This window comes from Pollachius pollachius (assembly GCF_949987615.1).
Source record: "Pollachius pollachius genome assembly, chromosome: 15".
NCBI lineage: Eukaryota > Metazoa > Chordata > Actinopteri > Gadiformes > Gadidae > Pollachius > Pollachius pollachius.
In genome coordinates, this window is record NC_136948.1 from 22,438,344 (window position 1) to 22,453,208 (window position 14,865).

The 14,865-nt window shown below is 42.3% G+C and overlaps 1 protein-coding gene across 4 annotated transcripts in view; it reads left to right on the forward strand.

The window, feature by feature from the left end:
* Positions 1-14,865, forward strand: part of ccdc88c (coiled-coil domain containing 88C) — an 83,655-nt gene that overhangs the window by 39,295 nt on the left and 29,495 nt on the right. For all 4 annotated transcript variants that reach the window (XR_013812475.1, XM_079752495.1, XM_079752496.1 and 1 more), the window contains exon 15: positions 10,793-11,077. Coding sequence is in view for 3 of the 4 variants with exons in the window: in XM_079752495.1 (XP_079608621.1) it covers positions 10,793-11,077 (285 nt within the window). In the remaining variant the exon portion in view is untranslated. The remainder of the gene's footprint in view (positions 1-10,792; positions 11,078-14,865) is intronic.

A 14,865-nucleotide genomic window follows, 5' to 3' on the forward strand; every position in this document is an offset into this window, starting at 1 on the left:
AAGCTGCTCAGGGCCACACCCCCACCCTCCTCCTTGACCCGCCTCTCTCCTCCTCATTTGCATTAAAGCGACAGACACCGAGACGGCGCGTTTGGGGAAAGATCATTGTGCGACGGGCTCTTAGTGGCTGTAACTCTGCACCACGGCTGAATTTTGGGAAAATCTTCAAATGCTGTGTTAGTGGCCCACTAATATCTTGCTACTATAATAGCAGGCCTTTCGCACCAGTTACCCAAGTGCGCGTGTGCCAAGCGCCAACGCATATATATACCGCAAGCACGCACAAGCGCACGAACACACACGGAAACGCACACACACTCCACACACACACAAGCACAAGCACGCTCTGTGTTGCTGCCAACACAAAGGCAGCGACAAATACACGGAAGCGCACGCACACACACACACACACACACACACACAGGTAAGCCGTTTAAGGGCTCCGCCATCGGCACACGCACAAGGAAGAACACACACGCACACACCGCAGCGACACTCGCCCAGGTAAGACGTTATGTTTGTAAACACGTCGGCAAACTCTGCCAGGTAACACGTTCCGTCTATAGACTGTAGAAATTGCGATAAAATAAGGGAAGAGACTATTTCTCACCTCTACAAGCAACGGCGGGTCGTTCATTTTGTCATATAAAAACCGTTGAATTCAAACATCGCACCGACCGCCATATCAACACAGAAGTAACGTGATTCTTAAAGAGACAGTGTTCCTATAACACAGAACGAAAACATGTCAATAACACAGTATGGTGAATTATGTCTATAGAGTCCACCACAAGACTACACTTGTTTCTCAAATGTAATATTACTCTCCTCCTTGAGCCTCCCAAAATGTCTTTACACTTTGTTGCTCAAACTTAATATTGCTCTCTCCTCCTTGAGCCTCCCCAAATGTCTTGCGATATTGATATCCTCCCCGCCCCCCTGTGGACTGTTTTAGTTGTTTTATTTTTCTTATGTTTTGTGTGTATGCTATGTGTGACTGTAGTCTACTGCTGCCTGTCTTTGACAGGACACTGGAATAGATGTTTAATCACAATGATTATTATTTTTCAACTAATCAATAGTAGTTGCCTTGCATTTTAAAATGTCAATGCACTTTTCAGCCCTGAATTACAGTAAAGGCTATTTAATAATTGATTTGCATGCATAGTTTTCTACACTTTCCATTGAATAATTACCCATTACCATAAATTGACAAATTTTATAATGTAATCAAATGCTCACACACTAGCTGCTTTCAGACACACGTGTTAGTCCTGATATTCTCCTGATGGGCCGTATGTGTGAACAACATATCCTGACATTTGTACCCTGAAAATCTCCTGAATAATACTACCCCTGAGGTAGTGTTTTCTCTGTAGGAAATGTATATTACCTTATGTGTGAATAAGGAGTAGAAAGTCTGTGTTTCTCACACTACTTTAGTGGGCGTGTTGATGACGGTTCTGCATGTCATTGAGTGGCCCCCTAAATGATAATCAGCCTGTTCCCTTTTGTTCGCTGAATGGTAAAAAAAATATTTTAATGTTGGCACTGCTTTTAAGAGTCATTTGTGGTGAACGAAGGTTATATGTTGTAAAATTATAGGCAAAATATTATTATATTATGCGCTCAGAAATTTGTTACATTATCGACTGGGGTTTCCACATGATTACTATGGGTTTAATTACTAGAGGTTGAGTGCGCGCGCGAAAACTCTAGTGCAGGGGTCTTCAGCGTTTTCCAGGCCAAGGACCCCCAAACTGATGGAGAGATGGAGCGGGGACCCCCTACTTAGATATTGTATCATTTTGTTTTTAATATTAAACTGGTCCTATAGTGCCATGTATGTACGTTGTTATTTTGCATTCAATACTAAGATATTCAAATAATACACAGGTTCATATATTCATGTTTGTATTTTAAACATGTGCAAGGGGTAGGGTGGCCATGCCACTGCCATTCATAAATATAACATAATAAACTGATGCCTGCCAAGATCAACAATGTCTGTCAATTGCATGTAATCATGCATAAAAGCTATTCAAACTGACATTTTTAAAACATAAATGTGGAAAACGAAAATTAGTGATGTTTGTTAGTGTCTTCTTAAACACTCCGGTAACTTATCAACCCCAGCGTGTCCGGTTGCTAAGCGACGTCAACGTCTTTGGTGGACTATTTCTCTGCTGATGGCTTATTTTCCCAATAATGACGGCGTTCTGTACATTATCCCAACAGCACTCTCTACTTGGTATTGAGAAACAGCTGCGCACTCTCATCCAAATACGTATGTTAGCGGCGGAGGAGGGGGTAGATATAAAGAAGGGATGAGAAACTGACGTCGCTGTGCTGTCCTTCTTCTTAACTGAAGGAGCAGGCAAAGAAAAGCTCTCTCCTGCTGGGCTTTCATTAAAATGAAATGCATAAAAATGTCGCAGCCAGTCCAGATGGGTCAGGTGTGCGCGAGAGACATACGAACGTACGCTTACCACCTTTGTAAATGCCATATATATAGTACATTTGGATCGCATGATAGGAATAGATCTATTACGATTAGAAATTGGATCAAAAGTGTCCATGTGAACAAGGCTAGTGTGTTGGATTCATGTTAATGCGTATTTAAAGACATTTCAATTTGTGGAAAAAAAAAAAATATATATATATATATATATATTAAAAAAAAGTCTAATCAACCAAAACATTTGCGACCACCCTGCAGTACCTCAGCGGACCCCCTAGGGGACGCGGAGCCCCTGTTGAAGACCTCTGCTCTAGTCTATATTAAAGCATCCATAAAGTAGCGTGCCATGGGTCCTTTCAAATGTTTTACACTACAACAGAAATGTTGAACACCAACATGCTTTATGTTCAAGCAGCATAGTACCATATTCAGCTATGGACAGATCACACTTCTGATTATTTCTAATGAGAAGGCGATTCATTATTGACGCAGTCACAATGACACTATACGGGTAGCAGCAGAACGAGGCACTTGAACTTAACCATAAGACACACACACACACACAGAGCGCCTGGCTGGGAAGTCAAACTCCTTTGGCGGGCAGGGCTCTTCCCCAACAGTGAAGGTGAGGAAGGTGGCGGGGCTGACGTTAGCCAACATAGGATCGACTGGAGGGGGGTTAGCATTGGTGCAGTCTTTTCCTCCGCTCCCTATCTGCTCTGAACCCTCACCCTCAGGGGTGCTGCAGGGACGGGGGGCCGCTGGCAGGGAGTTTGCTGTTTTTTGGGGCCAGTATTAAAAAGGTCGTTTCAAATTTCAGCGTTACCGATCTTTCGCGCATAGCGTGTTCTGCGTTGTGCCGGCGTTATAAGTCAACCTACACAGACAATGTTCTAAAATGAAATAATAACATGAGTATGAACTTGCAGGGGGGGGGGCCGCAGCACCCTCACCATCCCCCCCGTCCCTGTGGTGGAATCAGTCTATGTAATAGGAAAAATATTAAATTGAATTATTGAAATTAATGAACTTTTCCAAGATATTCTAATTCATTGAGATGCACCTATGTGTATATATAATATCATATTTATAATATCACGGCCAAAACGGCTGTGTGCGCCTCCGGATACTAATATGAACCTGTAAACGACGACATTTGGGTTCTCCAATGTCTTTGGTACTTCCACAACAAGTAAAGAAAAACATGAAAGAAAAACATGTGTTATTGGCGATGTCATTTAGAACCACTACACTACCCTACTCGCTGTTACATGGACACGTTTATCCGCACCCCCGAAAGTCAAGTCCTCAATGATGCTACTGAACTCGATCGCTCAACACAGCAACCATGATTTCCCATACATTAATGGAAAGTTAGAGCTGTTGTTAGAGCTGTAGAGGAAATGAGCTCTACATGTTGAAAAATGTTAATATAGAATATGAAAAAGGTTCAAATATATGATATAGCACTAGCAGTGCTTTTTTGTAGTTTTGGTAGTATAAAAGCTAGGAATACATAATGTTAATTGAGTACGTAACTGGAATACGAGACTGAATTCACATGTATTAAAAACGAGTAACGTAGTTATTGCAGTCAGGAACGAAGGAACGTACGCTATACGAAACAATATACATAAACATACCTACACAAAATATTGAATTAAGAGTATAAACAATATAATAATGAAAAAGGTTATAGGATGCAAGAAGCTTGCTCAACTACTGGGTGGTAACCATTTTGGAAAGGTTTGCAATGGTTTATGGGATGAGTAGTTCCTTCACTCATTCACAAAAAGGAATGTACACAGTCTTGTACCTTCTTTCTTTTCTTTCGCCCTTTTTTTGGCCCCGAATCAAATGTTTTATGGTCACGACTAGCCTTAAGGATGATCAGCTTGGTTCCAGGCTTAAAACTCTTTATATTAAGATTATACGACAAGTCAATGGAGAAAATGAAGTTGTTCAAAAAAGGGGCGGTCACATGAGGAAAAAGAATCTTGCCTACCGCTATTCCCCTCTGTTTCAGTCCCTTCAGAATGCGCTGTTTCTGGTGTCTGTAGCTTTAATGCAAATGAGCTGCTGCCCATTGACCAATGAGCTGTCAGAGTGAACCACAACATGGAGAAGAAGGGATTGTTGCCGTTTGCGGACTCCTGGAACTCTATATATAATATTATATAATATAATAATATTATATAATATCTAGGTATTTATATAATATATATAATATCCCGGCAAAAAGCTATGTGTGCCTCGGATGAGGCATACATACGTCTGACGTCTCTGGTACTTCCCACAACAAGTAAAGACTCGTAGTTGGGGTTATCTCGGCCATGGTTGCGAAGAATTTGGGGAAAGGGGAGCTCGGCGGGGTACTTTCAGAAATGCATATCTCACTCAAAAATTCATGTACAGTTTGTATGCGTATGGAAGCACCAGAGACCCAAAACAACACCCCAAATCCCAGGAAAGTGTTTTCATAATATATCCCCTTTATAAATAAATAAAAAAAAGTATAAAAATATTATTAAATTAGAATATGTAGACCGGGTGTACGAAGGTCTTCAAAAAGCTGCCACCCACTATGACCACAGGAGGCGCCATAACTAGTGGTCAAACCTATACGACTGGGAGCCACACCCCGTTTTATAAAAAAATCTGAAATTTGCTTTCTGGGCCATCTTTGGCATGCTCAATCTTTTTGCAGGTCCATCAGGATAGATTTTGTTTTACCAATTTGGAACACATACTCCTTAATAATCCACAACCTTTTAGTATGTTTAAAAAAGAAATGTCTTAGTTACAGATGATTTATGAAATAATGTCATGCAAATAAACCATCATTGTTCAACGAATCCCAAGTCCGCTTCAGAGAACAACAGAGGCCTGAAGGACTCCCCTCCCCCACCTTAGGTAATGTGGAAAATTTTGTTTTGATAGCCAGTGTTGGGAAAGTTCACTTTCTACGTGAACTAGTTCAAAGTTCAGTTCACAAATTTTAAAATGAACTAGTTCAGTTAAACGTTCATAATTCAAAATGTTGAACTAAGTTCACAGTTCCAAATAATGAACTAGTTCATAGTTCTTTTTTTCAATATGTTGCTGTGACTTATTCGTTTTTTCCGGTATTTCGAACATTGAGCCCCCTTTGTGGTTTATCTAGGATGAAATAGAGTCAGTTAATCAAGTATCGTAGCAAAATACAGTTTCTATCGTGTTTTATTGCACATTTTAGCATTTTGTAAATCCCATTGATTTCTGTTGGAAGACTCATTGCTCTTTGGCCGGAAACGGAAAGGGGGGTAGTTCACGTTTGGTTGTAGTCTTTTCGCTCGGTTCTAGCCCTACTGATGCGACGGAGAACCGAGCGAAAAGACTACAACCAAAGGTGAACAGCCCCCCTTTCTGTTTCCGGCAACAAGCAATGATTCTATGAGGTATTCTAGTCCGCTGAGCTATGAGCCAGAGAGCTAACATTATGGATTGTACATATTTATAATTCGAAATTCGTCTCAGCCTTTGTACCACAGATACTCTAGGGCCTATAGCATATAACCGCGTTGTCTGATTACAGTTTAATTAATTTCCCACAATTTAACAGCTCTCGTTTTGAAGAATAATCACCGCGCCATTCGTTTCAATGGGAATCGCGCCGGTCTATACTTTCAAAATAAAGTGTACATATGTATAATTTGAGATTCCTCCCAGCCTTTATACGACAGATACTATAGGGTCTATAGCATATAACCGCGTTTTCTGATTACAGTTTAATGTAACAGTAAGCTGTCAACACCGCAACTGCAAATTAACCACACGGAGATTACCATGGCAACCATTCAAACAACACGGCGATCTGCGCGCGCATCCGCCGTGTTGATAAACAAATAACCCCCCCATATTGAACGAAGTTAAACCAAGTGAGCGTGCCGTTCACAGACACCAGAATGAATGAGTTCACAGTAACGTTCATCAGGCAGTCATACAATACGTTCAGTTCACGTTCGCCCAAAATATGAACGAGTTCAAGAACTATCGTTCAATGAACGCGTTCAGGCACAACACTGTTGATAGCTCACCAAATGGCGTCACAGGATCAATTTCAAATTAGCACTGTTGCAGGTGCTCACCAAGCAATTTTTTTATAAAAAAGACTTCAACCATTCCGAAGGCGAAAAACTCAGGGTTGGTAAACACGGTACACCTATAGCAGGGCTATTGCAACTAATATTTTTCATAGGTCGCACTGGTGCACCTGACGCTGCCCGGGTGAAAAAATAAATTTCCTTCGCAATGGTATCATCTCTCTGTGTCCTCCTGTAATCAAACTCACACTCATGGTTAAGGATGGGGATCGAAACCCGGTTCTATCAAGGACCCGGTTCCACTTTTTTCAAAACCCGAAAATCTTTAGCGTTTGGGCTTATCAATACCACTATCGAGTCCCGTCGTTCATTTATAAAAAAATTTGTCCCGTAGGTCATGTAACGTAATGTTGTGTCCCTCAAGTCGCGTCACAGCATTTAAATCAAATCAATCCAATCACTGCAGCATGTCCATCAATGTTTTTGAATGGAATTATAAGCAAACAGGCATTACAAGTAAAACAAGTGAAGTCTGGCAGTTAACTTTGCTCGCGAGGATGGCTGAATGGGTGAAAAGGGCGAAAATCATTTAATGTAAAGGGGGGAAAAGAACCTCAATGGCCAAGCACATAAGCATTGTGCATCAAATAAAGACCAAATGCAGTACCTTCGACAGTTGAAAAGACTCTGTCTCCTCCTTCTCCTGTCGCACCACAGACGGGCCCCGTCTTAATCATCCACTCAAACTACGAGCGGTAATCGCACACACATTGTCGCTAGTCCCATCAGTTAAAAATAGCAATCCAATTGTGAAATCAGTGTTGTAATCAGCAGCATACAAGCTAGTTATCTTACAAAGTAAATAAAGTTTCAGATGTGCTGCGTGATGATGTGTTGAGGTTGGCTCAGTAAAAAATTAGGTTATCATGATGCGTTCAAATGTAACATAAAGAAACGGTAAATTGTGTTTTTGGTGAGAAACATGAGTAATACTGTATTACTCATGTTTCAGTATTACTAATACAGTTGTATAGTGCTCTAATCATTTTAGTTTATATAACTAAAACTACTGATGTCAATATTTATTAAGAATTACATATTTAATTTAAAATGCAATTATTTATTTCCTAAATATTTTCCTCATCACTAAAAACGCTTTGTATCTCCACCAATTAATAGAAAAGTATCGATAGTGGTAACGATAAGACTCGGATCGTTAAGGAGTATCGAAAATTGTATCGATGTCAACACATTTTATTTAGAAAATTCACATGCGGCGACATATTTTGTTAAAATATGTTCTTGCTAAGCAGTGAGCCTTTCCTGAAATTACTAATTCCTTGGCATTATTTTCTAATAAAATACATTAAAGTGCATCCCATTCTTCAACCAGCATTTGTCACAAGTGAGGCAACGTGGTTGTGTTGGTCACTCTGGCACGAACAGCATGCCCAAGCTGATCCCACAAATGTTCAATGGGGTTGAGGTCAGGACTGCTAGCAGGCCATTCCATCCTGTCCACTCCCACCTTCTGGAGGTAGTCTGTGATAAACCCCGCCCTGTGGGGGCAAGCGTTGTCATCTTGGAGGATAGAGTTCGGTCCCAGACTGGGGAGATATGGGATTGCTACTGGTTGCAGAATCTCATCTCTATATCTCTCTGCATTGAGATTGCCTCCAATGATGACAAGCCTCGTTTTTCCAGTGAGGGAGAATCCGCCCCACACCATCACACTGCCTCCACAAAAATATGTTATTCTATCGGTGCAGCAATCAGCATTGCGTTCTCCACGTATTCTCCACACTTTGACCCTACGATCCAACTGCCAAAGGTAGAATCTGGACTCATCACTGAACATGAGGTTCCTCCACATGTTCAGGTTCCAGTGCACGTGTTGCTGACACCAGGGCCTGACGGTGAAGGGCAGTCATGGCAGGACTCCTGGCAGCACTGTGAGACCGGAGATTGGCTGAGTGTAGTCTGTTCCAGATTGTCTGGGCAGAGAGCCGTCGGCCATATCGTCCTGCAAACCTTGATTGCAAATCTGTAGAAGACAGCCTACGGCATCTAAGTGCTGACAGGGTGATTAAATGGTCTTCTTGAGGTGTCGTCTTCTTGGGACGCCCACTTCGCGGCCTGTGTTTGACATCCCCCGTTATATGGAACTTGGCCTTCAGTTTGGAGAGGGTACTAGGGCTCACCCCAAATAATGCCGCAACTTGGTTTTTGCGGAACACCAGCAAGGGCCCTATCCAGATCAGTCAAACGCGGCATGCCGATTCTTGGAGCAGACACTTACTGACTGTAGCTGTACTTACAGCAGTAGGGCCCATGCTCACAGGTGCTGCCAATTAGGTGCAATCAGGCACCTGATCGGCAGCACCCGGGGGTAATAGAAGCTCAAAACAAGTGTCAATAGCAACAGCAAAATAACCTGTTTGGCAATGGCAGAAAAGATTTGGCAAATTTTTCATGCGCAACCCACATACTCAGCGCTGGTGCTCATCCTACAAATGCAGATTCCTTACAAATGGGGCACCATTTGAAAGGGAACTAAACAGGCTTTCCAACGGTATAAGATTTATTGCCAAAAAGCTTTGTTACCACAGAGGAATAATCTACCAAACACAAATTTCCTTACTTTTTGTGCTAAGTTTAGATATTAGTGTGCCCCTAACACAGTATTTGAACGTTCCCGAAATTTCTCTGTGGTGCAGAATTACAGGCACTACGAGCCAGTCGCACATTGAGCTTTCCCCAAACGGACTGTTTCAGTGTCTGTAGCTTTAATGCAAATGAGGAGGAGAGAGGCGGGTCAAGGAGGAGGCTGGGGGTGTGGCCCTCAGCAGCTTTCGGCCACGGTACCATGCACTGTTTACAGTGGATGTATCGCAATGGCGAAGCGCACACAGCCTTTGGCCGTGTTCTGTAAATATTCAGGAGTCATGGAGCTCTATTTCTAAATATCATATTATACATAGATATCTATATCATATCATATATATTATCACGGCCAAATTCTGTGTGCGCCTCCAGAAGATATTATGGATCTCAAACGACTGCGTCGGGTTCTCCGACGTCTCTGGTTCTTCCACGTCCTCATCAATCTGATGTAGAATGGACGACGACATGGAAGAGAAAGGGATTGTTGCCCGCGATTGTTGACCTCGATTTTCTCCCGCGGGAGCCTAGCTGCCTCGGCAGCGGTTAGCGCTTAGGCACCACCGCCTCCTGCAGCGGGCAGCGGGCAATGCCGAGGCGGTGGTCCCTCGGCAGTGGGAAGCGGGGCTCAAGCGGGAGACAAAAGCAAAAAAGTTCCTTTCCCCCAATTTTTTCTCAACCACCGCTGAGATAACCCCCACTACGAGTCTCATTGTGGAAATACCAGAGACGAGAATCCGACGTTTTATGCACCATAACACCAACAGCAGAACGGTTATCCAAATAAAGTAGTGTAGGCCTACATCACTTGCGTTACACTCCTGGTGCTCTATATCTAAATAATAGCATATAGCCTAATAGGCCTACATATCATATTATGCATATTATGACGGCCAAAAGCTTTGTGCGCCTCCAGACGATATTATGAATCACAAACGATTGCGTCGGGTTCTCCGACGTCTCTGGTTCTTCCATGTCCACATCAATCTGAAGTAGAGTGAACCGCGCGCTGCCGGCTGCCGGCTGCCGGGCGGTGGTGTTTCGCGGCGGTGGTGTTTCGCGGCGGTGGTGTTTCGCGGCGGTGGTGCTTCGCGGCGGTGGTGTTTCGCGGCGGTGGTGTTTCGCGGCGGTGGTGTTTCGCGGCGGTGGTGTTTCGCGGCAGCGGGCAGCGGGGCTCAACGATGGCTGAGATAACCCCCACTACAGTCTCGTTGTGGAAATACGATACGTCAGAGAACTAACGTGTTATGCGCCATAACACCAACAGCAGAACGGTTATCCAAATAACAAAGAAGCGTACAACACCTGCGTTATAGTGTGTGTAATCACACACACACATGTGGCGCTCGCAAGGTCGTAGCTCATCATCTCATTGGCTTCCATCTTTTCAAAGGCGAGCAGGAGACCTAGTGCTCGTTTTACACAGACGCAAGTTTTAGCTACTGGGAGACCATAGGCAGGCTAGGGGAACTCGTGTTAGTGTTAGAAAACCTCATAAAGTGAGATTTTCATGCCATGGGACCTTTAAAAACACCATAAGGTCAATTCAAGCGGAAGCACCCCCCACTCATTCTCCCCGTCCAATCAGATTTCCGAGCTGGAGCGCGAGCGGCAGCACCTGTCCGAGGCGGTGACCTCACTGCGGGAGCGGGCACAGGCCAACAGTGAGGCATGCGTCCGCGAGGTGGAGGCGGAGAATCGGCAGCTGCATCAGGCCTTGACCGACGCAGGCAGGCAATTGGCCAGCCTGGAGAGCCAGCTGAAGTTGGCCAATGAGGAGGCGGGCTGTCTACAGGAGAAGGCCAGACGATGCGAGGAGGTGGAGCAGGAGGCGGTGCGACTGGAGCAATGCCGAGACGGGCTGAACAGAGAGGTAGGAGAGGGTTCTTCTGTTCTATAATATAATGTTATTATTACCCAGGACTCCATAGTAATTGTCGCCCTCACATCCTTTAACATCGACCTTGCACAGAAAACATCATTCCATTTTATGTATTTTATTTTGATACACTTGAACTTTATCAGAACAGCTCTGCTATTTTATATTTTATCTCAAACTTTATTACTGAAGCTATTTGTTTAACTCTTATTCTTGATTTTTTTCCAGCCATTTGACATTTTTTAAATAGTGTGCATGTTTACATTGTTTACTCCGTTTGAACTCTGTTTGAATCTTTTCACTTGATTTAAGCTGTTCCACAATGTTTTACGTCTTAAACTATGACTTTATCAAAACATTTGAACCTCACTTTGCAATAAAGCCCTCACCGCATTCTCTGCAGGGAATTCATTTTCTAGTAACATATTACTATTATTTCATATCAAATTTGGGATTCATAAATATATATATTTATTTAAATGTAATTGCAGGATTAATTATTCCAGAGGGAAGCAAAACCAACCCTTCTGTTTTTTGACCACTTAGGAGTTTACAACAATCTTCCCTGACCCCTTTGTAAAAAAAAATAATAAAAAAGGCGATCAAACAAGCTCCTAGCTTGATCCCCAAATTTGATTTCCTAACCTCAATCTGTAAAGACAAAAAGTGTTAGCACTACAACCAAAAACAGATGCAGTGTACATACAAGTGTGTGTGTGTGTGTGTGTGTGTGTGTGTGTGTGTGTGTTTGTGTGACCCAAAAACTTCAAACATTAGATGTAACTGCAATTAACATGGAAAAAGCTGATTAAGGGGAAAGCAGAAAAACATACAAAAGTATGCAAATCTGCCGCTATAAACGTATAACAGGAACTTAGCTGTAATGCAAAAATATAGCGTAACATCAAACATCCCTTTGCAAAAAAGGGATAACGGGAAAATGTATATGTATGTATTCTATATCGGCCAACTGTGGCTTTGTGACCGTTATACCTTTGACATTATGGTAATAAATTGCGACACCTTCTTGCCCATGTAGCTTAAGTGCCTGTGTGGTCAGGTTTTTTGGCATGTAACAATTTAAATGGGGATTGTGTTTCAATGTGAATCCCTTCAGTGACCAGGATTTAAGAGGAGTGTCTGGTTGTAGCCTCTGTTATATAGGCAATCAGAATTTAAATGGAGCTGGTTGGCCTCTAGGTCTAGATCTCAAATTTAAACCTTGAATGTTTTGGTAAACCAATCAGAATATCCCTTGGGGTTGCCCCGGCTGCATATGAGGAGTGAATGTGGTCTTTTCAGTTAATTTGGCGTCACTCTTTGCATCCGCATAAATGAAAGTGAGAGTCCTCGATTGTCATTCTGTCAAGACTGGGGACGCAACTCAAAGCGATTTATGCGTGTCTGGCAACAGATATCACTTTTTAGCAAGTCCTTGCACCTTATTTACCGTCACAGGCCATGACAATCTGAGGGGTAATTCCCTTCGCCCCCATTGTTCATGTTCATGATCATGTCTTGTACAAATTTGAAAATGGTTTCTTAGTAGTAGGTTAGACTTATGATTTTGAATTTGATAATTCCAACAAAGTACGTAATGTGGGCTTGATTTATGAGGTAGGTAAAAATTATGTGTCTATTAATTGTAAAGGTCAGATTAACACACACACACACACACACACATACACACACACCCACAGAAGATCAAAAGTGTCTGTCATTTAAAGCTATGACTCTAAAGAAGAAAATGTCCCAAAATGTTCAGTCTAGCCTACAGCAAAATCTATCCTGACGGACATGTGACATACGGGCAATGTTCCCCCTAATCTTTCATGTGTCTGAGCATACACACAAACCCCCTGAGAATGACTTGGACCACTGGGAGCCACATCAGGCATGCACACTGTGGCCACACCAGTATCACACCTGTCCAAACCTAACACCATAACAAGTAACATGGCTTATTAAAAGAATCAAATTACAGCAGGAATTTCCGTTAGTTTACTTTTAATATGAGTGATTTGGCCCACTTACAATGAAAAAGACAAATCTTGTTTTTCATGAGCTGTTTAGTATGTACATCATAAAAAAAGTGACCAGCTGTATAGATAGATACACAGTAAAGAAGGTCCACTTTAGACAGCTTCTCTGCCTGAACTTTACTCTGCAGCTGTTCAGAGGAAGTCTCTCTAGCCTGGACCATCTCTAGGCTGAGGCTGTGATGGTCAAGGTGCACAGAGAGAACTGCTGCCACTTCTGGGTCCAGGTCTGCACACTGGGACTCCAGCTAGAGCAGGAAACCCACCAGCAGACAGACACAGACAAGGATGGATAAATTAACACACAAAAACCTGAAAGTTACAGGGCTTATTAAAAGAATCAAATTACAGCAGTAATGTCCGTTAGATTAATTTTAGTATAAGTGATTTGGCCCACTTTGAATGAAAAAGACAAAAAATGTGTTTTTCATGATCTGTGTAGCATGTTGTATGTCAGGGTGAGGGTCCTGCTCTGGAAGAATTGAGTGTTGAATGTACACCTTTCAGAGATCAAATTTTGTTCACATTAAAACATTCACATTTTGCACAATGAGGTGTGTGCTGTAGCACAAGCATGTGATACAGTGTAAATTTATGTCGCTCTTTGTCTGTATATATAATATATAATTACAGCTTTTTATTTGAATTTCTACTAATCATAATCTAGTAACAGCATTTGATTAATATCCACAAATAAAAATTCTTAATAAATTACACTAGAATAAGCACAAATCTGATTAGGGACTTAAATTTCTCCTTATTTTTCCCGTCTGTCCTTCTCACTTTTCCAGTGGTTGTAGACTTTGTCCAGGTTGATGGCCCCGTCTGCTTCTTGCTTTGACTTTATGCGCATCAGCTGGTCCAAATTTGCCACTTCAAGACGATTTCTGGATGCTGTTTTGATATGATTCATCAAACTAAAGCCTCTCTCACAATCTGCACTGCATGCTTGAAATGTGGCACAAATATTCACAAGCTGCGAGATCTCCTTTAGCTCCTCACATCTAAGTGCTGCAGCCACCGTATCTGAAAATGTGCTGATTGACCCTTGTTTCAGTTTTTGCTTCACTATTGTACTTGAATTCAGCATATTCACTGCATATTCACTTAATGGCCTCCATATAATGTGGGTGGTGGAGAATGGCCTCATACTTTTTTGCCAGTGTAGCAATGTCTGTTGATCCATACTCAAAACTGATGTCTGAGCTCAATGCTTCAAAGTCAAATGAAGACCACTCCTTTCATTCATCCTCTGGAAAATGAGCATCCAAGTGATCACAGAGCTTACGAATAAAAAGAGTAATCTCACCGGTATTTCTGGCATCAGGTCACTCCTCCACCGAACATCCATCTCATCGTTCAAGTATTGGGAACGCAACTTATCAATCTTTGCTCTTGCAAAGCAGTGTCCTTCCATCAAAACTCGCTCGTTACTTTGGCTTCGCAGCATGTTTTGCAGAGCAGCCCTTTCTCGCTCGAAAAAGAAAAAATCTCATCCAGTTTCATCTCTTGTTCTTCTGTTCGCACATACTCCGACAGCCATTCCATCTTAAAAGAACCGCGTTTCTTTTTGACTTTGGCTTGGTGAGTGGATGTGCCACTACCCTTTCGTTTCAACATAGTAAAGGGTAAACTAGCTTAACTTCGCCGCCGCACCATCAGCTATACGCTAACCTGCTAAACAGAGGCACGTACGCATAAAGCGCTGTTAATGACATTGATTGGCTGCGTAAGTAAATACGT